The sequence below is a fragment of the Garra rufa genome, chromosome 24 (assembly GCF_049309525.1).
Source record: "Garra rufa chromosome 24, GarRuf1.0, whole genome shotgun sequence".
Lineage (NCBI taxonomy): Eukaryota > Metazoa > Chordata > Actinopteri > Cypriniformes > Cyprinidae > Garra > Garra rufa.
The window spans coordinates 1,733,639-1,758,799 of record NC_133384.1 but is presented as its reverse complement, the minus strand read 5'-3'; the positions used below and the strand labels follow the sequence as shown (position 1 = coordinate 1,758,799).

The 25,161-nt window shown below is 37.0% G+C and overlaps 1 protein-coding gene across 2 annotated transcripts; it reads left to right on the top strand.

The window, feature by feature from the left end:
- Positions 1-44: 44 nt before the first annotated feature.
- Positions 45-22,211, top strand: LOC141300798 (enoyl-CoA hydratase EchA19). Of its 2 annotated transcripts, none has more exons than XM_073831095.1 (6): positions 45-244; positions 3,695-3,859; positions 5,572-5,669; positions 6,417-6,561; positions 18,698-18,847; positions 21,670-22,211. In XM_073831095.1, the coding sequence occupies exons 1-6, from the start codon at positions 112-114 to the stop codon at positions 21,903-21,905; spliced, it is 927 nt and encodes a 308-aa protein (XP_073687196.1). In that variant the 5' UTR covers positions 45-111; the 3' UTR covers positions 21,906-22,211. The 2 variants fall into 2 exon arrangements, with proteins under 2 accessions (XP_073687196.1, XP_073687197.1); XM_073831096.1 differs by lacking the exon at positions 45-244 and adding an exon at positions 525-583.
- The last annotated feature ends 2,950 nt before the right edge of the window (positions 22,212-25,161 follow it).

The window sequence follows — 25,161 nt, the reverse complement described above, 5'->3', positions numbered from 1 at the left end:
TTTTTTGTTTTTTTTTTAATGTTAACGCAAACTGTGAAGTTTGACACGATATGCCACTATAGACTTAGCAAAACAACATATTAAAGGCGCATTGAAGATTTATCCTAAATTATGGCTTTTACTTTAGGGAGAATATCAGTTTATAATGGTTTTAGGAGGGCAGTTCACCACATGAGTGTAAACTCAACGAAAGGACAAAGATTTTACAGCACCATTTCAAAAGAAGAAAAAACAAGCCCTTCAGGTAAAGTTAGCTGAATTTCCAGTTTTTAGTCAGTAGAGGTCAGTATAAACTTAAAAAGGTTGAGGTTGTTTTCAAAACTTGATTTGTTTGTCACTGCCAGATTATTATTTTGAGATTGCAATATTTTTTTTTTCTTTAAAGCTGCTTTAAAACAATGTACATTTTGAAAAGAGTAAATAAATTAATAAAATTGACTTGATATGTCCGGGATACTGCTGTAGTAAGTTAAGTCTCCCCCTGTAGGAGGGGGCTTTGAAGTTCACTAACTAGTAACGTTACTGGCCAATCAGTTGCTACTCTGTGAACTCTCTGAGTTGGACTTCAGAAACAGTACAATGGGTGAATAGCCTTTTAACGTAGTTTATTTTCGACAAAAATCTAGTTTTACACATAATGTCAGAGATTACGGTGTGTCTGTGTATGTATATGTTTAGAAAAAAAATATTTAGATTAGCATTAGCCGACCAGAAACATTGCGACCTTGCTCTTTTATGAAGTGACATATCTTTAAAATATTTATTTCAATATTTAGCGAGTACAATTTTTAAAACTCAGTTCACATACAGTCATTATATGATGACATTTGTTATAAAATATTTAAGATAGGAAAACAAAGTGGCCAGAGCAGTTGTGCAGTTAGTGTTAGAAAGGTTACTCTGGGAATGTAGGCTAATAAATTACAGATTACAAGTTACCATATTTAAAATGTAACCAGTAGTGTAACTATTTGAATTACTTTATTAAAGCAATGCAACTGATTACATTTGATTACTTTTTGAGTACTTTTCTAAATTTCTAACAAATGTTAATAATTTTCAAACATTTAAACTTGTGAACCTTACAGTAGTATTCAACGCTGATTATAATAAGGCTTTAAAAATCCTTCATCACTTGAATTAAGATTATAATAATTTAATTTTTAAACCACATTCACCACAAAATCAGACACCTCTTTTTACTTTGAGATCGTTCTGAGGTTAAATAAAGATTTAAAATCATAACAAGAAATATATACTGTTGTGATACTGTTTTTTGAAATCAAATCTTTGCACGGCTATGACAGGAAACACTGGCATCTAACACTGCCATAGGGGGGAAAAAGAGTTAATCTTAAAAAAATAAAGCATATACATAAATCCAAATAAAAAATAAAACTGTTATCGAATAAGCATGTATTCATTTATAAAGCAACTGTAATTTAATTACACATTTTTCGCAGTAACGGATTACAGTTACATTCATTTTGTAATTCAATTCTGAAATTAACTAATACCTAATTACACTCCAACACTGTGAACAGTGCCATCAGAAATAATATGAAAGGGCATCGAAATAATGTGAGCAATCTTAACTTTGCGACGTGTTGCACATGTCTAGTGTATCTGTGCAACATTTATTATTATTATTATTACTATTATTATTAATTACAATAATGATTTCTGAAGGCTCATGTGACTCTGATAACTGAAGTAATGGCTTCTGGAAATTCAGATTTTTCATCACAGGAATAAATTACATTCTAAAATTACTGCTGGGCAATGATTAATCTCATCCAAAATACAAGTTTTTGTGTACATAATATATATGTGTGCTGTGTATATTTATTATGTAAATAATATAAATACAAACACATGCATGTATATATTTAAGAAAAAATATGTTTATATGTAAACATGTGTGTCTTTATATATACGTCATCCTCCTGAAGCAGTGTGTCTTTATATATACGTACTAAATATACACAGTACACACACACACACACACACACACACACACACACACACACACACATATATACATATACTTATTTATATATATATATATATATATATATATATATATATATATATATATAATTAGTTTTTTCAAAATATATACTGTATGTGTGTGTCTTTATATATACGTAATAAATATACACAGTACACACACGCACACATATATTATGTACGCAAAAACTTTTATTTTGGATGCAATTAATAGCGATTAATCGTTGCCCAGCACTATTTAAAATATCTGACCTTGGACCACAAAACCAGTCATTAGGGTATTTTTTTTAATTGAAATTTATACATCATATGAATAAATAAGCTTTCTATTGATGTATGGGGTGTTAGGATAGGACAATATTTGGCTGCGATACAACTATTTGAAAATGTGGAATCTGAGGGTGCAAAAAAAAATCTAAATATTGAGAAAATTACCTTTAAAGTTGTCCACATTAAGTTCTTAGCAATGCATATTACTAATCAAAAAATTTATTTTATATATTTATGGTAGGAAATTAAAAAAATAGCTTCATGGACTTGATATCCTAATGATTTTTGGCATAAAAGAAAAAATAATTTTGACCCATACAATGTGTTGTTGGCTATTGCTACAAATATACCTGTTGCAATTAATGACTGGTTTTGTGGTCCAGGATCATATATATATATTTATTTATATTAGGGCTGTCAAATGATTAATCATGATTAATCACATCCAAAATAAAAGTTCATGTTTACATACTAAATGTGTGTTTTCTGTGTTTATTTATTATGTATATATAAATACACCCACATACATGTATATTCAAGAATTGTTTTTAGATTTATATAGAAAATATTTATAATTCTATATATAGTCTAAATTAAATAGAAGTATAACTATTCATTCATATAAATATTTTTTTAAATCTATACATGTATGTGTGTGCATTTATATATACATATTAAATATACACAGTAAACACACATTTACGAGAGTGTATTTGTATTTGTAGTGGGTGTATTTATATATACATAATAAATAAACACAGAAAACACACATTTAGTATGTAAACATGAACTTTTATTTCGGATGTGATTAATCGTGATTAATCATTTGACAGCCCTAATTTATATTTATATTTATATTTATATTTATATTTCTGTTTTTTTTTTTAATTAAATAAATGCAGCCTTAGTGTGCATAAGAGATTTCTTTTTTTAAATAAATAAGTAAATAAATAAATAAAGTGAAACAAAAATTATATATATATTTATATTCATATTTATATTTTTGTGATCAAACAACTGCAGCCTTAGTGTGCATAAGAAATTTCATTCAAAATAAATAAATAAATAAATAAAATAAAACAAAAATTTAATTATTCCAAACTTTCCCAAAAAACATTTGGACAAATAAAATCTGTGAATGTCATTATGTTATACAAATATCAAAGCAAATATGGTTTATTTTAAAGAAAACTAGCAAAAGCGCTTTTCAAGCAAAACATTTCACAAAAGAAGTTACTTTACTCTATTTAATATTTTATCTAATGCAATGACGTGTCTTAAATGTCCAAAATGTGTCACATACGCTGTACTTATTTGACATATTTTACTGTTTTAAAATCTATCTATTGTATTGTACTTGCCAACAGATGAATTAAATGTTCATGCATTTCATTTGCAATTGTGAATGGTGCAGGTGGGACGGTGATTTCTGAGAGGAGGGGTACGGTGATGGTTATTGGGATTAACCGTCCTGAAGCACGAAATGCAGTAAATCCAGAAACTGCTCAGAGACTGACTGAGGAGCTGTCAGCCTTTGACCAGGACAACAGCCTTAATGTGGCAATACTTTATGGAGTCGGTAAGTTCACTTAAACACTATTGGTGTGAACTTTGATGCACTTTGATGGTTAGTAAAAATATTAATACGTCATCTGAATGAGCGGTCAAGAAATTTCCTCAGATTTCTAGTGTAGACATGAATATATACTTGGTTAAGTCTAAAGCTAACTAAAAAATTCTTGAAATGTGCCTTCATACTAAAAGCTGTTAAAACGTTGAGTAAGTGGGTAACACATGGCTACTAGAGTTCTGTGTTATGTCAAAGCCTGTGGTGACAATATTACCACACTGAAAACAATTATCCTAGGCCATCCAATTGCACACCCTCAGTAGAAATAATTTGTTCAACCTGGATCAACCACCTCTGTTGAAATTTCCTAAATCACCTTTATCACGAGTCAAATGAGAGGTTTTGCTCTCTCACACACTCTAAACCTGGAGTCCAGCCAAAAGACTGTCTGCAGGTGAACTGAACACAGTAGATAACATTACATGGACAGCAACATAAAGAATGTGTGATGACAGTAATTGCTTGAGCTTTGAAGAGGTGAATGAGTGCCAGAGCTAATGATGGCCACACAAGAGCTTCCTTATTTCGCCAGAACACAGGGTTAGGTCTGTGTTAACATCTACTATATCTTAGACATTTAAAAGGACATTAAAATGCAATTGAACACACACATTCTCACTTACTGGTCTAGATTTTACTAGTCCATTAGGAAGCCATTATAAAAATTGTGTCCATGTTCACGTTTCAGCTAAATTATGAATAATTGCTGTTTTATTGCTTAGTTCAAGCTGTGCTTTGCTGAAATACACTGAAGTACTGTTTTAACTGGTCATTTTTTCTGAATTTATAAGTTTAAAATGACTCTTGTAATTAGCATGTATTCCCTTGTGAAAAAAGGTGTGCTTACTTGTGTTGAATGTGCATTTGTAGTGTACTTCAATATATTAAAAAAAGTAACATAGTATTAATTTTGATATAATAAAATAAAAACCACTTTCATGACTTTTTCTTAACACACTTAAGTGCACAAAAGTTCACTTTTTAATAATGTCAAATTAAAAATTCTACTTTAAAGCATTTAAAATAATTGTTTTAATAACATTTTTACATAAAACATATATGTAACACTTTTTGTCTGTTGCTGCATAATTACACAAAAAATAATTAATGGTATGTAGTTACTATACGTTTAAATCCAATTGTTAAATCTTTAACAATTAAAGATTAATTTGGTATTACACTGTAACCATATATAAATAGTAACTTTTCTGTTGGAATATTGTTAAAAATGTCATTTTCATTTTTAGCAGTTTTTACTCCAGTCCTAATTGTCACATGATCCTTCAGAAATCATTTTTAAATGCTGATTTCTGAAGAATGTATGCTGCTCCCCAATGACTTGCGTATATTTTTTTCCATACTATGGAAGTTAATGAAGACAAGCAACTGTTTGGTTATCCGCATTCTTTAAAAATCTTCTTTTTATGTTCAACAGAAGAAAAAAATATATACAGGTTTGTAACAACTTCAGCTATTTGCTTTTTTATTTAATTGCAATTTACTAAATTAATAATTGTACAAAAACAGTACATTCCATTTGCACTTAAGTATATTCTTTTAAAATATATTACATATGTATTACGGACTCTTAGTATGGTAAAGTGGACTTCTTTTTTACAAGGATTGCCTTGTCAGTTAAATAATCGAGGTGTTTATTTCAGGAGGGAATTTCTGTGCTGGTTTTGATCTGAAGGAGTTGGCCCAGAGCTCTGGTTCTCTTAATGTGGAGCAAGATGTCCACCGTTCTCCTGGTCCCATGGTACGGAGTGGTCCTTCTCAGATACAGTAATGCACAGTAATATTAGAGGACTAATTTAATACATTGCATTTAAGCCCGCTATAATATTATAACTATTAAATGTTTCTTGAACCAAAAATAGTTTTCATGACAGTTTTCCACTGTGCATTAACAGACACATGTACAGCCATTAATTACAATTAAAATGTCTTCCAAAATATTCATAAGGAAACAAACACTGCAGTCATGCAACAGATGTATGTTTTTTTTGTTTTTTGTTTTTTCCTTGCGAAAAAGGCTGGCCAACCAAAAAGATCACATGCCCAAAGTCACTGCTGTTATATAAAACAATATAGTGGTGCTTATGACTATTTTCCTAAGAGAGAGTGAATAACAGAGAGGAGTCCAGAACCAGCTGTGGCTGTATGTTGAGTAATTTCCAACATAAATCTATAATGCTATACAAGCTGCACATTGACTAAAATATATCCAAGTTCCATTTCTATAGTATTGTCCCTTGAGAAGATATACTAAAATGGTTGCTTAATTGTGAGCGGTGTACTCACATTTGTGAGATACTGTATATCATACATATATCTACCATCTACAGCTGGATGATACACCCACTAGTAACAGCGACTTACTATGATTAAGTTACTTTCAATGCACATGTTCTTAATAATAGACATTTAACGTACATGTTTGCAGACCTAAAGCTTGGTTCACATGGTAGAACAGAAGTAAACTAATGTGTGTTGTTTGCTGTAGGGTCCGTCTCGTATGAGGCTCTCCAAACCATTGATTGCAGCAGTCAGTGGGTACGCTGTGGCTGGGGGTCTGGAGTTGGCCCTGCTGGCTGACATGAGGGTGGTTGAAGAGAGCTCCATCATGGGTGTTTTCTGCCGCAGATTTGGTAAGTATTGTTTTCTCTTTGATTGTATCTAGATGTGTTATTTTTATTAAGTTGAGGTAGGACTACAACTCTGGACTGGGTTTTGGGGGAAGGGGCTTGTGGTTGGAATTTTTTCCTTCTTAAATCCTGAAGTAAATCCTAAAAGAAAATCCTGATATTAGAATAGAACTACTTGTTGTTTAGGTGACAATGTTGTTTTGAAACACTAATATCTTTGGTAGCATCCAAAACAGTAAAATATAGTAAACAAAAACTAAACATTTTATAAAATCATAAATCTCGCATGACAATATAGCATACAATGTATGTTATATTTACTCTGAGCAAGACCAGTGAATTAAAATGCATATTCACTCTTGCTTACCATGGTATTAAATGTTTACTACAGTGGTAGACAATGACTTCTTTTACCCCAACCCCCTAAAATCAACATAACCAAACAGAGTAGATACAAAAAACAAAAACAAAAAAACACCCATGGCAGGTGTTGATTTAAAGGGATAGTTCACCCAAAAATGAAAATTCTGTTGTTAATTACTCACCCTCAGGTTGTCCCAATCCCTTAAAACTTTCATTCATCGTTGAAAGTGAAGAATATTTTTTTAATTATTGACAGCCTAAGCAACTTTCACTTCAGAGACCCAGAGAGGTACTGAAAAAGTCATGGAATTAGTCCTTGTTACTCCAGTGGGTCAACTTTAATTTTCTGAAGTGACAGGAAAGCTTTTTGTGCTAAAAAAAATAAATAATAATAAAACAAATATATTCAACATTTTCTTCACTTCCGCTTCAATTTTCAAATTTTTAACATATGTTTACGAGAGTTTGTGTGCTTCTTTTCTGGGCCTTTGAAGTTGCTTAGGCTGTCACTGGAAGGAGACAGAAACCTCTTGGATTTCATTTAAAATATCTTTAATTGTGTTCTGAGGATGAAAGAAAGTCTTAGGGATTTGGAACAACATGAGGGTGAGTAATTAATTTTAGGATTTTTGGGTGAATTATCCCTTTAAAAGTATGACTCCATTTATTAATAACAAAGACAGTGTCAAAGTTCAAAAAAAGAGCTAGGTGGTGGTGCCTTCCCAAGACATATGGATCCTTGTTTTCAATAGACTTTAAAAATGTGCTTTCCTTGAGAAAATATAGAAATATACAGTTACAACTTTTTTTTTTTTAATTTGATCTGGTTGCATTAGTTTTGCATCAAATACAACATGATTTTTGGTAATCAAGATCTGGCAGCAACAGCACAGTTTTCCGTTTGGGCGAGCAATTTGTGGACAGCTTTTCTTGTGCATGAAATCACCCACATGCCAATAAACCAATGAGAACTTGGAGCAGTAATGATGATTCATAGCAGTTGAGTGTAGGTGCCAAAGCTGTTGTGGATACACTCACCCAAATCCCTCTGGAACTAGCACATATTTGCAAACAATTGGCAAATAAATAATTTATTTATTGTGAGTTTTATGTTGCACCTCAAATAACAAGGGAATTGATATTATTGTTGTTATTTATTAGCCAGTCCCTGAGCTCATTTTCTCAAATGGCTTGAGCATGCAGAGCTTTCACAGCTTATATGGACTGCATATCCCTGGATTACCATATTCATGTATGAACCCTATTGTACATTGGTACTTGCACAATGCTATAATAGCAGTATATAATAAAATGTGTCAATTTAAATCCCAAAATTAAACCCTGGGATGCTAAGATATTGTGGACAGGCTTTGCAATACCTAGAAAGAGAAGAGAAATTTGATGCAGTTTCATTCTGCATGTACTAGTTTCTCTATGCTAGAGATATGACCACAGTGTGTATAAATATGCCAGCAGTGCTATAATTTACTGCCAGGAACTGATTTTTCCAGCTGCTCGTTTAAAACATAGAACCATCATCATGACCCTCTCTCTTTCATTAAACCAAGCATCCGGGCATTGCCCGCATGTGCCTGCGAACCCGTTCCTCAGACTGTCTGCCTCTACTGTACTCGCGCCACCCAGGAAGGCATGACGCCTGCTGTCTTGAAGTCTTTACCAGTACTCTACAGTAATGATTAGTATAATTGTTTGTGCAATGAAAAAAATGTGGTGCTTGCTAAGACAGTTGTCTGCCTTAGTATTGTTATTATTTAAGAGTTTGATCAAAACTTTAGGCCCTAAACACTTTACCTGCACTACTTGAGAAATGATTGATACCTCAAAACATGTGCTTTGGTGAGGTGAGGTACTGTTGGTATTACTTTTCTAATTAGACTAGAAAAAATGGGTGAAAATTCCAAATGCTTACTTACAAGGAAGAACCTGTGCCATATGGAAAGCAGAATATATATTATTGAGAGGTGGACTATTTTGTAAAAATATCATTAAAAATTGATCATTAAAATGCCTGGTTTGGCAAAAGTGATCTGCCCCTTAGAGTATACCATTATAAACTTGCTCAGGTGCAAGCAATCAAACAACAGGCTAATTGCTCCACCTGACATCAGTAGTATTGATGTTGATTACTTCAGAATAAAACGAGCTGTTTCACGAGTTCACACTTACATATAATTAGCTGGAGTATAGTAATGCATATCTGGCGTGCTGCCCGGGGGAAGGGCTCCGAGCGTAGTAAGAACTCGAAGTGAGGAGATGGGGTGGTGGAGGGATGCTGATAAACCGTCAAATGGGTAGAGGCAAGTCAGCTGTATTTAAACCTATTGGCGTTGATTAACTTGAGTGTACTCCTCTTGTATTAATTAGACTAAGTATTTGACACGCTCCTCCCGAACTTTGTTAATAAAACATAATTTCTTAACGATTCCACTGTTAGTATTGCATGGTACGGCAAAGAATTTCCCATGGTTGGGAAAGAGAAGACCTCCGGGATAAAGTTGTAGAAAGGCACTAGTTAGGAGAAGGTTACAAAAACATTTTGATAGCTTTAGCTATCCCTTGAAGTATTGTTCAGAGCATCATTAAGAAGTGGAAAACATATGGTACCACCAGCACATTGCCTACATCAGGCCGTCTGTTCAAAGTGGTTGACGAATCCAGGAGGACATTGATAAAAGAAGCTACCAGGAGGCCAAAGGCAACTTTGAAGGACTTACGAGGCTTTATGGCTGGGTCTGGTCAGTCTGTGAGTTGACAACTATCTCCAGGGTGTATGGCGTATGGCATGGTGGCATAAAAGAAGCCTTTCTCATTTGCGCCATGCAAAAACACATTTGGAAGAGTCTGATACCTTCTGGCAAAAGGTGCTATGGTTTGATGAGACCAAAATTGACCTTAACTCCAAGCGCTATGTTTGGCAAAAAGCAAACACAGCACATCACTCAAAACACACCATACCTACTATGAAGCATGGTGGTGGCAGCATTATATTTTGGGGGTGTTTCTCTTCAGCTGGGACTGGGCAATTGGTCAGGATTGAAATGAAAATGGATGCTGCCAAGTACATCCAAATACTTAAGGAAAACCTGCGTCCCTCTGCTAGGCAGCTGAAGATGGGCAGGTCATTCACCATCTAAGATGACAATAATCCTAAACATACTGCCAAAAAAACAACAAAACGGCTTAAGAATAAGAAGGTCAATGTCCTTGAGTGGCCAAATCAGAGCCCTGACTTAAATCCAATCGTAAATATGTGGATGGGTTTGAAGAGAGCAGTTCATTGGCGCTCACCACAGAATTTGTCTGAACTTGAGCAATTCTGCGACGAAGAATGGGCAAATATTCCCCAAAAGCTATTTCAACGGGGTATGATGATTTTCTATAAGCAATGCATGTATAAATTAAAAAATAAAGTCCCTCACTTGTTCTTAAACTGCGCACACTTTACATAATAGACCTGTTGGTGGCATTTGGACTTCTTTTAACCAACTTAGTTTCATCAAACACTACTAAGAGTTTGAGTAAGAGTAAGACATATACCATTTTAGCTATTTTTACATTTGTTAAAAAAAAATGAAAACGGACAGCGGCTATGTAGTTTTCAACCAGTTAATTAATAAGACTGGGAAGATACCCCTTTACTCCACGTTGTCAAATGTAGTTTGAACTGGTTTAAGACACACACAATACACAGCAATGCAATGGCAACAACATCTCAGACTATAGGTAAAAATACACAGGTATTTTGTGAGTTTTGAGCCATTTGTTACTTTTGATTTTGAACCTGTTATCATAATAATTATAATTACAGAGCATGTTGTTTTATTGACCACAATATTATTATTGTTAGCTGTTGAGAGAGGGGCACTTTTGGTTAATTTGGGAATAAGGCCAGGGCCTTGAGCCCCAAGAGCACCCCACTCTGCATGTACCTGCCTGCGATAAAAGATCAGAACAATGTCTTCAGGTGTGGTAACCATGATGTAAGTGAAATAATTGCACTTGCATCCGTTATTTAGTCTGAAAATAATCAACATGAACAGTTCAGAATCTGGGTAGTCAGGTAGTAATGCACCATATCATCCATTTACAACAGCTTTGTAAATGCATAGCAACATCCTAGAAACATGTTCAAAATCGCTCAGAACACCTATGCAACCATATAGCAACTATCCACAACACCCTAACAACCGCAGAGCAATATGCTATACACTACTCAGGACATCTTGGTTATGTAGCATAGATATGCACTCTATCAACCGCATAGCAACTTGCTCAAATGTACTCAGTAGAGCTAAGCAACCTCTAGCAACATTGTTGCAGTGACTTGCAGGGCAGACACCACACATTTTTTCCAGAAAATTTTATTTATTTCTGAAATCATGAACAAATTCAATAGCTTACATGATGTGATATCTATAGTCACATTACACAGAGCATCTAACATGTAACCATTCCCTCAACCATATACCGAAATGTTTTGTCAACAAATTTTATGTGTTGTTTTTGCCGCACATTGGTTCCTGTGGCCATTCCGCTATGATTGAGTTTAAATGAGAACTATCATTTAGAGACTTTTTCTCCCAGAACAAGGCTAAGCGCTCTGACACTACCCACTTATTTCCTCTGAATTTTCCTCACTCTCTCCTGTACTTACCCACAGTGCACAGCAGGCCCTTAAACACCATTCATCTCACATAATAGATGTCTTGGCCACCATCAGTGGAAAGGGTTTATTTTAACATCCTGCTTGTAGGTTTTATTTTACCTAATCTTGTTTTGGCAAGTGATTTTTAGGGCTGTATTTGGGAGACCAAGATGGGAACAGCCTAGGGGAATCCCTCGTGGTGAGAGACGAACAGAGAGAAATGAGAAAGAGGATGGGGGAGGTAACCCTGGAAAAGGAAAATATGCTACCAAAACTGACTGAAATCTCTCTGATGTGGCCAAATACTTCCTGTTGTGTCTTCAGATACTACATTGAGCCACCAAACTGATAGAAACAGCCCTGAAAAGAATGTGGACAAGCCATTTAAGTGATTCATCTAGTAAAAAGTTACATAGTCTTTAGCACATTGGTCCAATATACTTTTTATTGTACATTCCAGGTCTTATTGTGCACAATTCATCATGTTATACCAAAGAAAAAAGCCTTTTTATTTAAAAAATAATTAAGTAACTCACCACATTTACTTTCACCTGACATTATCTATACATATTTACAGGTAATTTGACAAAAAAAATGTTACCATTGGAACATTGGAATGTCCTGACCTGACCTTTAGCCTCCATGTCCAGGTCAAAAAGTAGGTTCTGAAAGCGTCTGGACAGGAACTTCACGGTAGCTTCAGTTTCAGGTCTGATTCCATACGGCTATGGAACGCCCACATTTCATGATCCAGTCATTGTTTTCTCATTGAATATTCTGTTTCACTTGGACAGTTTGTTCCCAGCTCAAATGAAATGCAGTACATTTATCAGAGACCAGAAGATCTGTGAAATCTGAGTTTATCATTTTAAGAGGCCCTAACTGCACACGTTGTATCTAATCCAACAGCCCAGGTGGTCAAAGCAAGTTGTTCTGAATGCACTTTCCATTCATCCACCTCAGCCACCGGAGTGGCTGCCAACAACTGAAATGACTCGACCTTTCTCAGATTTTACAGACATTCTCTTTCAACCTTCAGATCTCTGCTTGGCTTATGTTGCTTGGACTCAGGGATGCAGATTTCATCAAATACATTGACAGATTTAAGTTGTCTTGAGAATGGAAGACTTCCCTTACTGCATTCATTTATTTTAATTGAACAGCTTAAACGGAAACTAAATCTTAGGTTTAACCCTTAGAGATGTACAAATATAATTAATAAGGGACAGGTTTTGTATCATAGTCATGTTGGTTCTAATTTCACAGACATGTAGACCAGATCTTAAAGCTTTTAATTTAGCTGTTGTTGCGTATGTGTAATTGTATAGTCATGTGTGCGTGTAAAGGTTTTTTCCTGAGCTCTAGACTGAGGTAGAGTGGTGTAATGCGGCATTACCCCGACACCATTGTGTGTGCAAACTTGCGTCGTGGGCTTTGTTGGGACTTTGAAGTTCTGTGGATACCAGTATCGCCAGCATGAACGCATACAGGAAGACATAAAAGTTCAACTGCAGGCTCAGGCTTACACAGACAGATCCATTCATTCAGTCAAACACCTGAGGTGAACTGAAATCACCCAGGTGCTAATGCAGGACTAGTGACATGGAGTCATTCAGTGATTTCTGAAAAGCCATTGTACCACTTCAATGTCTCCTGTGTGTGAGAGCAAGAGGAGCTTGCACAATAGTGAAGGTCTGGACATAAAGGTATTGGAGTGATTTGAAGAGATGTATGGACTACTGCAACTAACTCTTCCCTCTGATGCATTTTAAATGATACATTTTCCCATCAAATTTAGCAAAAATGTGTTACTAGGGCAGTATCTTCAGAGGTCCATTTTTGTACCCTACAGTTGAGGTCAAAAGTTTACTTACACCTTGCAGAATCTGTAAAATGTAAATTCTTTAGCAAAATAAGAGGGATCATACAAAATGCATGCAATTTTTTTACATTTGGAACTGACCTCAATAGGATGTTTCACATAAAAGACGTTTACACATAGTCCACAAGAGAAAATAATAGTTGAATTTATAAAAATGACCCCATTCAAAAGTTTACATACACTTGATTCTTAATACTGTGAATGATCCACAGCTGTTTTTTTTTTGTATTTTTAGTGATAGTTGTTCATGAGTCCCTTGTTTATCCTGAACACTGTTCTTCAGAAAATTCCTTCATATCCCACAAATTCTTAGCTTTTTTTGTATTTGCACCCTTTCCAACAATGACTGTATAAATTTGAGATCCATCTTTTAACACTAAGGACAACTGAGGGACTCGTATGCAACTATTACAGAAGGTTTAAACACTCACTGATGCTCCAGAAGAAAACAATGCATTAAAACCCAGGGGGTGAAAAACTTTTTGAATTTGAAGATCTTCTGAGGAACATATAAGTATCTTCTGTAGCTTCTGAAGGGCAGTACTAAATGAAAAATATGATATTTAGGTTTACACCCCTGGCTCTTAATGCATTTTGTTTCCTTCTGAAGTATCAGTGAGCGTTTGAACCTTTTGTAATAGTTGCATACGAGTCCCTCAGTTGTCCTCAGTGTGAAAAGATGGATCTCAAAATCATACAGTCATTGTTGGGAAGGGTTCAAATACACAGAAATGCTGAAAAACCAAAGAATTTGTGGGACCTGAAGGATTTTTCTGAAGAACAGAGGGCAGTTTAACTGTTCAGGACAAACAAGAGACCCATGCACAACCATCACTAAACAAAAACACAGCTGTGGATCATTCAGGTAACAACACAGTATTAAGAATCAAGTGTATGTAAACTTTTGAACAGGGTCATTTTTATAAATTCAGCTATTATTTTCTCTTGTGGACTATATGTAAACATCTTTTATGTGCAATATCTTATTTAGGTCAGCACTAAATAAAAAATACCATGCATTTTGTATGATCTTTCTTAGTTTGGTAAAATGATCAACATTTTACAGATTCCTAAAGGTGTATGTAAACTTTTGACCTCAACTGTATAGCAATTATTTACTCTTTAAGGTACTAATATAAGAGGGGATAAGTGAATTTCAGCCCTCAGGCGCGGACAGGACGACAGCGCGTAAGTGACTACTTAAATTCTGTAGTTTAAATAGGCGGTTGTTACATTTGTTGTTGCTAGAGAATCACGTCCTTGTTATCTAACAATTTGACTTATTCGTTTCTATTTGCATTTTGTTGCTCCTAGACATTATTTATTTGTTTCTGTTTATTTGTTTTCCTGGTGATTTCGTTGTAAATTGTAGTTTTGATTGCTCTCATTCTAATTGAAATACTGAGCGGATGGCCAAGGGAAGCTTTTGTTTGTGAGATCGCTCCCTTCCTGAGCGCGCTTAAAAGTGCAAAGGGTGTTAGTTTTTCGTTTCGGTCTGACCCATTTGCGTACCATCCATTTGGGACTGACTCAGCCGAGTGGGCGTGCCTAGCGAAGAGAACTGTTTAAATACTTAGGTCACTCTTCATTTTGTGGGATAAGTGAATTTCAGCCCTCAGGCGCGGACAGGACGACAGCGCGTAAGTGACTACTTCAATTCTGCAGTTTAAATAGGCGGTTGTTACATTTGTTGCTGCTAGAGCATCACGTCCTTGTTTTCTAACTATTTGACTTATTCGTTTCTATTTGAGTAACCAAACTTCTCCTCTCCAGCCATCTGACGACATGTCCTTTAGACCCCATCCCCTCACACCTTATCCAAGCAATCTCCCCTACAATCCTACCAGCGCTCACACACATCATCAACACATCTCTTCTCACAGGCACTTTCCCCACTACATTTAAGCATGCCCGGGTAACCCCACTGCTCAAAAAACCTACACTTAACACTTCACTCATAGACAACTACAGTCCTGTCTCTCTCCTTCCGTTCATAGCAAAAACATTGGAACAAGCTGTTTTCAACCAGCTATCTATATTTCTCTCACAGAACAATCTACTGGATGCTAACCAGTCAGGGTTCAGGAGTGGCCATTCAACTGAGACGGTGCTACTGTCTGTCACTGAAGCCTTGCGGACTGCAAAAGCTGATTCCAAATCATCAGTACTCATCTTGCTGGACCTATCTGCAGCATTTGACACGGTGAATCACCAGATCCTGTCTACCCTCTCATCGTTGGGCATCACAGGGACTTCACTTCGCTGGTTCAAATCCTATCTCTCTGGTAGGTCTTTCAGGGTGGCCTGGGGAGGGGAGGTTTCCAAAACTCATCAACTGGTCACTGGGGTTCCTCAGGGATCAGTTCTTGGACCCCTCCTCTTCTCCATATATACCACATCTCTGGGCCCCATCATACAGGCACATGGCTTCTCCTACCATTGCTATGCTGATGACACACAGCTCTATCTTTCTTTCAAACCAGATGATCCATCAGTAGCTGCAAGGATCTCTGGCTGCCTGGTGGATATCTCTGCCTGGATGAAGGAACACCATCTTCAGCTCAATCTAGCTAAGACTGAGCTCCTTGTCTTTCCCGCCACTCCAACTTTACAACATGACTTCTCCATCCAGTTAGGTTCATCAACAATTACCCCATCGACTTCAGTCAGAAATCTTGGTGTAATCTTTGATGACCAATTGACTTTTAAAGACCACATAGCTAAAACTGCTTGATCCTGCAGGTTTGCATTGCACAACATCAGAAAGATCAGGCCCTTCCTAACAGAGCATGCTGCACAACTCCTCGTCCAGGCCCTGGTCATCTCCAGGCTGGACTACTGCAATGTTCTTTTAGCCGGTCTTCCAGCATGTACAATCAGGCCTCTACAAATGATTCAGAATGCAGCAGCACGGCTGGTCTTCAATGAGCCCAAGAAGGCCCATGTCACACCTCTCTTCATATCCCTGCACTGGCTACCGGTTACGGCTCGCATCAAATTCAAGACACTGATGCTGGCCTATAGGACAGCCACCGGCTCATCACCTGCCTACCTCCATTCACTACTACGCATCTACTCTCCCTCCAGAAGTCTGAGATCCTCTAGTGAAAGACGCCTTATTGTACCACCACAGAGAGGCATGAAATAACTTTCCAAAACATTCTTGTTCAACGTCCCTGCCTGGTGGAATGATCTTCCCACCCCTATCCGGAACGCAGACTCCATAACTGTCTTCAAGCGACTGCTGAAAACCCATCTTTTTCGACACTATTTGACTCAATAATAATAAAAAAAAAGAAAAAAAAATTCTTCTCCTCTCTTTCCTGATCTTCCCTTTCTAGCCCGTACTCATCTAACAACGCCTGATATATGGTATTTTTGAGCACTTCCTATGTCGATCTGCCTCCTTAGGATGAATCACTTGTTGTATTCCCCAATTGTAAGTCGCTTTGGATAAAAGCGTCTGCTAAATGAATAAATGTAAATGTAAATGTAATATGTGTTCTTAAATTACTAATGTGCAGCCTGTGAGGTGATATAAGGTACAATTGTACATTTGAGGATTTGGCCTCACTGATTCCTAAGTCCCTAGTTTTTTTCTAAACTTAAATTAAAAAAACATAGATTTGTCAGCGATGTCACCGATTTAATTAATATTCGTTTGAATGCACCTTTATTCCTCTTTTGAATCTTTTGCATTTATGGATTCTACACTGCCTCTGCTTTTAAGATTTGATAGGTTCGTCTACTGAAACAGATGCCCCTCATCACGTCTGGTGTGTGTCAGCTGCATGCTTGCAGATGTGTAATAGAGATGGAGGACTGACTCTCTGAATGACAGACTTGAGTAATGGGCTAAAAGAGCAGAGGAAATATGGAAGGATGTGCTTACTGAAAGAAACTCCCTCCCACCTCAGCTCAGGCTGCCAGATGTGTAGCGTGTTGGACTGAGAGGACAGATGATTGGTAGCAGATGTATCCACTCATTATCTCTCACCCTCTCAAGCCACTTTGAATAGAGCTGCATTATTTCCATAACCTGCTACAAGAGGACTTCAGGAGAAAATATCATTTTAGAATGTGGTAATAATGATTGTTTGAATTGGCAGAGATAAAGAGAGCTCTAAGTGCAGAGGGATTGCTCGTGATTAGACATATTCAAAAACCCTTTGTTGTGTGTGTAATATAATGGTCAATGTACAATATTAATAATATTGTTTTTGGGGTTGCACTGCTATAATTTTATATATTGTCAGGCAGTCATACAGTGGCTGATATTATTATATGCCCATGCTTTATTTAAAGAGCAGGTCATATAGGATTGCAAATATGTTGGTGTTCTAATTACTTTGTTTAATAATAAAGAATGTAACATATTTTGTCACTCGGCTGATGTATACAACATTTTGTTTACAGTTTAGCAGCTAAACTTTAGCTGTGGACATGATTCGCTTAGATTAGTGTTAAACAAAATGCTTTTATGTTATTATTTTTTTAGAACAGATTGGAGCACTGTGTAAAGGTGCTCAGGGTTGCCAGGTTTTTACAACAAAACCTGCCCAATTGCTACTAAAAAATAACACAGTCGCGTTTCGAGTTGGATCCCCCATTAAAAATTGTGTTCCGGGGTGTAAAATACACGCTTTTTGTCAGGGTTCCCCTGGTAAATTTGCATTCCAGGAGCTAAATATGACGTTATTGGGGTCACTTCATCCCACTGACTTGGCAACACAAATGGCAGCGCTCGCTAACTTTCTCTGTGCCAATAACAACAGGCTTGGCCAGCTGACCAATCAAAGCAGAGTAGACTTAAGGGAGGGGTTTACAGACATTACACTCAAAACTGTTTTGAATGAACCATTTTGAATTCATTGACAAATGGCTTTATGTATAAATGTATATTCTGAGAAAATTGCAATGTTTTCTGACCTTTCTGAGATGCATTTAAACCTGTTGTAGGGGACTCCAAGACAATATTAGGACACTTAAAAAACAATATTACCTGCTCTTTAATAAAAAAAAATAAAAAAATAAATAAAACCATAATATAGATTTCGACATGTTACAAATAAAATTAGACTGCAGAGCTGATATAAACGTCAAACGTTTAAACAGTAGTGTGTCTGCATAGTGGTGTGTATATATGTTTTTTTCCATGATTCACCTCATACCAGTTCCTCAGCTCCTCTATGTCTATAAGCCTTTTTCTCTGTGTCTGTCTCACACAGGTGTGCCATTGATTGATGGGGGTACGGTGAGATTGCCACAGCTGATTGGTCTCTCGCGAGCTCTAGATCTCATCCTCACAGGCCGACCGGTGAAGGCACAAGAGGCTTTAACATTTGGGCTGGCAAACAGAGTGGTGCCTGATGGCCAAGGTACACATACAGGACACCTTGAAACTTGCTTTAGCATTATGAGGCAATTGAAAATCAGCGTTTTGGCTTGTCACATGAGACATGACTAATCATAATGTGGAAAGTATGAATATGCAAAAGCACAAATGAAGTTCAGAGAATTATCATTGGAATATGGATTATAGTTGTATGGATTAATGTTTTTATAGTTCATGTGGTATATGCTTTCACTTTATGAAAAAGAGCAGTGTAAATATTCTGGAGTATATATAGTGGTGGCCGAAATTATTAGAACAATACCTAAAAAATGGTTTTAAGTCTGTTATTTGTAACTTTTGCTGTAGTGTATAAGTAAGAAATATCAATTTACATTTCCAAACATTCATTTTGCCATTAATTGTAACAATCCAGTGTGATTTTTGTTTGCACAAGGAGTCTGACAACAGCCAGTGCTCCACACAGAGATCTGATCTCATCATCATCAAGTCTGTCTGAAATGACAAACTAGACAGCCTAAATCCAGAAGAACTGTGGCAACATCTCCAAGATGCTTTAAGAGATTTGCTTTAAAAGCAAAGAATGGTCACACCAAATGTTGATTTAATTTAGTTAATAGAAGTTAATTGATAAAGAAAATCTATTTATGACATAATTTCTGACAGCATTCTCATTTTACAGCATTTTTACACAAGTGCCTAAAACTTTTAGCTTTGCAGGTAGGTCTATTGAAACATCCTAGAGACGTTGCCACAGTTCTTCTGGATTTAGTCTGTCTCAGTTTGTTTCTTCATGTCATTCCAGACAGACTGGATGATGAGAACAGATCTCTGTTGTCAGACTGCTTGTGCAAATCTGACTAGATTATTACAATTTATGGCAAAATTAATGTTTGGAAATGTAAACTGATATTTCCTACTGACCCACTACAGCATATGATATAAATAACTGATTTAAAGCTATTTTTTAGCTGGTGAAAATATTAGGCCCAATCCCAATTCTATTTTCTACCCCTTCGCCTACCCCTCGCCCCTTCCCCTTGTCCCTTGAAACAAAGTGTAAAGGGGAAGGGCTAAAATATTTCCCCTAAGAAATGGGACACCACTACAACACTGTTATACGTCATCATAGGTTGTCGCTAGTTCCTAATGTTACGTCAGAGGACATGCGCAGATGTTTATCACTCATTCCAAGATGTCAAAATGTTGTCATGTTTCAAAAAGTACAAATGTACGGTGTACGCACCGTTCATTCACATGTGGCCGTAAGCAAAACAAACAACGCGTTATCACATGCGCGGCAAATTGCTAATCAGTGTAGTGGTGCCTGGAGAAGTATATATGCTTCATTTGTGAATTTCGTTTTCAACTTTCTATTTGAACGCGTTCGTTTTCTGGATCCTTGGACTAAAATGTTTACAGGGGTTCACTTGTTTAAGAAATTTCTGATCGTAAAAATCAGCTTCTTTTTATTTGTAAGGTATCGTTTTTATTATTATGTACTGATTTAAATTACTGGTGCGGTAGACGTATCGGGCGCAGGTGCATTAGGCGCAATCATCAAATACATTTCAAAGCAAGCCGGCTCCACGGTCCTGACTGCATCATCACTGCCTTTATTGGGTGTTTTTAGCGAATATTTACATTTATTCACATGACTGGATGTGGTGGACTGCCATGATTTTGGCGAATGCCGGACACTACTGAATAATGCGCATCAGAGGGGATTTAAAAAGTGAAAGTGTGTATACACCGTATACCTGCGTACACCCTCCACTACACCACCGTTGCAAATTGCCGTGCCACTGGTCTTTCATGTTTCTAACATGCAGTCAAGTGTATATGACATAAAAATATATTTTGTAATATCGTGCAATCAGTGCTATCTGCTAGCAAACTTTAGCGATTTTTTTGCAAACGTTTATTTACAAAACAACACCATAAACACAAACACAAGATTGAAGGTAATATACATATAATGAAACATTATCATCAAAATCCTTATTAAAGGCAAAAATTACTTATATTTACGAGTCTGCTTGCTCGAGTGAGCAGCCATGTTGGAAATTTCTCTTAGCCCTTCGTTTGAAGTGAGGTCCTGAAAAATCTTCGTTTGGAGGGCTATCTGGCCCTTCCCCTTACCCCTACCCCTCCAACCAAAAGAGAAATGAGACACCCCTACCCCTTCACGTGAACGCGCCAAACGGAGGGGTAGGGCTAAGTGTAGGGGTAAGGGGTAGAATTGGGATTGAGCCTTAGTGTTCTATTAATTTTGGCCACCACTCCATCTTTACAAAATAGAGGAACAGTGTGATTCCCTCTAACTATATCTGCCTTTTCTACAGAATGTCAGTGTATCTTTTGATACTGTACTGTATATAGGCTGTTATCTAAGCCAGTATATGAGCATCTTTAATTCATCCACAGTAGAGTTACCTTGAGGATGTTAGCAGATTAGAAGAATTTAATGTGGCAGCAGTTCACACAGTCACAGCAAGGTTAAATGAGATGAGCTCAAAGCTGTTTAGAGATACTGTTAAAGTAAGCACTTCAGTTTCAAAGTGAATCCACTCGAGTGGACTTTCCATAGGAGATCTGGACAGAGTCCAGGGCTTTCATGTGCTACACAGAAGGACAAAATGAGTTCATATCAGAAGGAAATGAGTGATGATATGGAGGTCACTTGAGGTCACACACTATGGTCAGCTGAAAATTTTTTTTTTTTTGGAAGTGTCACATCTGTCCAGTGTTTCTGCTCTTCTGTCAGAGGTCTGTTATATTTGATTAGGAATTACCCCATTTTGGCATCTTCACATCTAACTGTCAGTGTTTGTTCGTTTGTTTTAGCACTTCAAGCGGCTCTTGAACTTGCCGAACAGGTCAGCGCATTTCCACAGCTCTGTCTCCGTGCCGACCGTAACTCCGCCTACCATGCTGCCTTTGACTCCTCCTCCTTCACCCAGGCCATGCAGTATGAGTTTGACAACGGTCTGCCAGTAATTGTAGCTGAATCAGTCACTGGAGCAACAAAATTCAGCTTAGGTGCTGGGAGAGGTGGGACGTTCTCTATGAGTAAACTGTAAACGGCCAGATGAACGAACATAAGACAGTGTAAAACTAAATAATGCTGAGATTACTGTTAATTGTACAGTGTATTACAGGTTAGAGTAAATGGACTGCTTTTGATCCAGTAAAGATTTGGGTTAAGATAAAACTTCCACATAATGATACAGACAATAATAATGTCATCAGTATTTTGTAATTGTGTGCATGCTGTGATAATTGAACATTTGTTAAATATGTATCTAATTTCTTTAAAGCTTGTGAATCAAGTTCCTATTACCAGATTTTTTACTAATCAAATATATTAAAGATCATACTAAAGAAAATTTTAATCAAACTTGAGTGCTTTCCTATGCAAAACTCACCTCCACAGTGGATGATGTTGGTGGGTTCTGGCTGACAAACATAGGATCTCACCTCCAAGTGATATTCCACCAGGTCAACATCATACTTGATGTATCATTCACGTCTGGAGCACAAACTGGTCAAATCACTAAAACAAATCAAGTGTTTATAAGTACAGTACAAGTACCAAAACAGCTGGTCATGTCATGGACTTCACAAGAGCTCTGAACGTCTCCTGTACTATCTGGCACCCAAATATTAGTAGAAGATTCTTAAGGTTTTGCAACTTGCAAAATCGGGCCTCCATTGATTTGTTCATCTCATAGAAGGTCAATCAGGTTGAGATCTGGGGAATTTGGAGGCCATAACACCTTGAACTCTTTGTCATGTTCCTCAAACCAATCCTGAACAAGTTTTGCAGTGTGTCAGGGTGCATTGTCCTGCTGAAAGAAGCCACTGCTACCATTGCCATGAAGGGGTGTACGTGGTCTGCAACAATCTTTAGGTAGGTGGTACATGCCAAAGTAACATCCAGATGAATGCCAGGACCAAAGTTTTGCCAGAAGAACATTGCCTAGAGCATACACATTCCTTGCCATCCATCTGATCTAAAACATAATTGATCAGACCAGGCAACCTTCCACCATTGCTCCATGGTCTAGTTTGCACACTCATTTGCCCATTGTAGGTACTTTCGGCAGTGGACAGGGGTCATCATAGGCATTCTGACTGGCCTGTCGAAAACTGAGTTTTTTATTTTAAAACACTCTCCATCCACACTGAAACATTGGAAAATGTTAAATTCGCCTTACTGAGCATGTGTAAAATAAACGCTCACTGCATGCATAATAAGTTTTCACGCAGTTCTTCTGGCAGAATAATGTTTTTATTAAAATATCTCATGCACTGACATGCATGTTGCATTTAGTTTTCCTTGACAAAAACGCTGTCTCAGTGTGGCCAAAACGGAGAGAAAAGGATTTTTCATTAGTGTGGACAAGGCATCAGGGACTGACTGATTACCTGCGGCCTAATATATAGCATCCCTATAATATACAGTATGTCACAAAAGTGAGTACACTCCTCATATTTTAGCAACCATTTTAGTATATCTTTTCAAGGGACAATACTATAGAAATGAAACTTGGATATGTTTTAGAGTCGTCAATGTGCAGCTTGTATAGCAGTATACATTTAGTGTCCCCTGAAAATTACTCAACAAATAGCTATTATTGTCAAAATAGCTGGCAACAAAAGTGAGTACACCCTAAGTGAACTTGTCCAAAGTGTCAATATATTGTGTTAGCACTATTGTTATCTGGCACTGCCTAATCATTCTGGGCATGGGATTGACCAGAGCTGCACAGGTTGTTAGGATCCTCTTCCACTCCTCAAAGAGCTGCTGGACGTTAGACACATGGTGCTTCTCCACCTTACACTTGAGGATGCCCCATAGGTGCTAAATAGGGTTCAGATCTGGATACATACTTGGCCACCCCACCATCACCTTCAGCTTCCTCAGCAAGGCAGTTGTCATCTTGGTGGTGTGTTTGGGGTTATCATGTTGAAAAACTGCTGTTCGGTCTAGTTTCTGGAGAGAAGGCATTATGTTCTGCTTTAGAATGTACAGTACATAATGAAATCCATGTTTCCCTCAATGAACTGCAGCTCCCCAGTACCAGCAGCACTCATGCAGCCCCAGAACATGATGCTCACCAGGGCATTGCCACACATGCTGGACACCATCTGAGCCAAACAAGTTTATCTTATAGTCTCATCAAAACAAAGGACACGGTTACAGTAATTCATTCTCTTGGACAGGTTGTCTTCAGCAAACTGTTTGCGGGCATTCTTGTGAGCCAGCTTCAGATGACTTGTTGCAGTGTGTGGCATATGGTTTGAGCACTGACAAGCTGACCTTCTACTTCTGCAACCTTTAAAGCAAAGCTGGCAGCACTTATGCGTCTGTTTTTTTTGAAGCCAGGTTCTGCACCTGACGCACAGAATGAGTGCTCAACTTCGTTGATTGATGCTTGCAAGGCCTGTTCCGAATGGAACCCATCTTTGAAAACCTCTGTTTGACCCTGACCACTGTAGTGTAACTCGGTTTCTGGGTGTTACTGAACCTCAAATAGCCTTGGCCATCTTTGTGGAGAGCAACCATTTTAATTCTCAAATCCTCAGAGAGTTCTTTGCCATGAGATGCCATGTTGAACATCCAGTGGTCAGTATGAGAGAATTGTACTTAAAGCACCTAATTTTAACTGCTCTAATACAAGATACACAACATTGTATGATCCTGTCGAACAGACAAAAACATAAACATGATGAATAGGATGTGGCTTTGCATGGTTAAACAACATACTGCTGTTATCACTTAGGGTGTACTCACTTTTCTTGCTAGCTATTTTGACAATAATGGCTATATGTTGTGTAATTTTCAGGGGATAATAAATATATACTGCTATACAAGCTGCACATTGACTACTCCAAGTTTCATTTCTATAGTATTACCTCTTGAGAAGATATACTAAAATGGTTGCTGAAATGTGAGGGGTGTACTCACTTTTGTGAGATACTGTATATATAATAAATGTTATTTACTTCACCTGTCAGTGGTTTTAAAGGGTTAGTTCACCCAAAAATAAAAATTCTGTTAATAATTACTCACACTCATGTTGTTCAAAACACTTTTTTTGTGCACACATATGTCGTGATGCTGTCCAAAATGGAGAAATTTACTATTGGACTATTTGTTGATGTTCTTAGTACCTTTCTGGGCCTTAAGTGTGGTAGTACCCTTGCTGTCTATGGAGGGTCAGATAACTCTTGGCTTTCATCAAAAATATCTTAATTTGTGTTCTGAAAACGAACACAGGTCTTACGGGTTTGGAACAACATTACCAGAGTTGATTACCAACTCTCAAAAGT

What these genes read in the sequence shown, in the direction of transcription:
- LOC141300798 (XM_073831095.1), top strand. Translation starts at nt 112, where the DNA reads ATGGCTTTTACTTTAGGGAGAATATCAGTTTATAATGGTTTTAGGAGG. An exon ending in AGAAAAAACAAGCCCTTCAG is followed by an intron (nt 245 to 3,694) that starts GTAAAGTTAGCT and finishes TGAATGGTGCAG; the next exon opens with GTGGGACGGTGATTTCTGAG. An exon ending in TGTTTTCTGCCGCAGATTTG is followed by an intron (nt 6,562 to 18,697) that starts GTAAGTATTGTT and finishes TGTCTCACACAG; the next exon opens with GTGTGCCATTGATTGATGGG.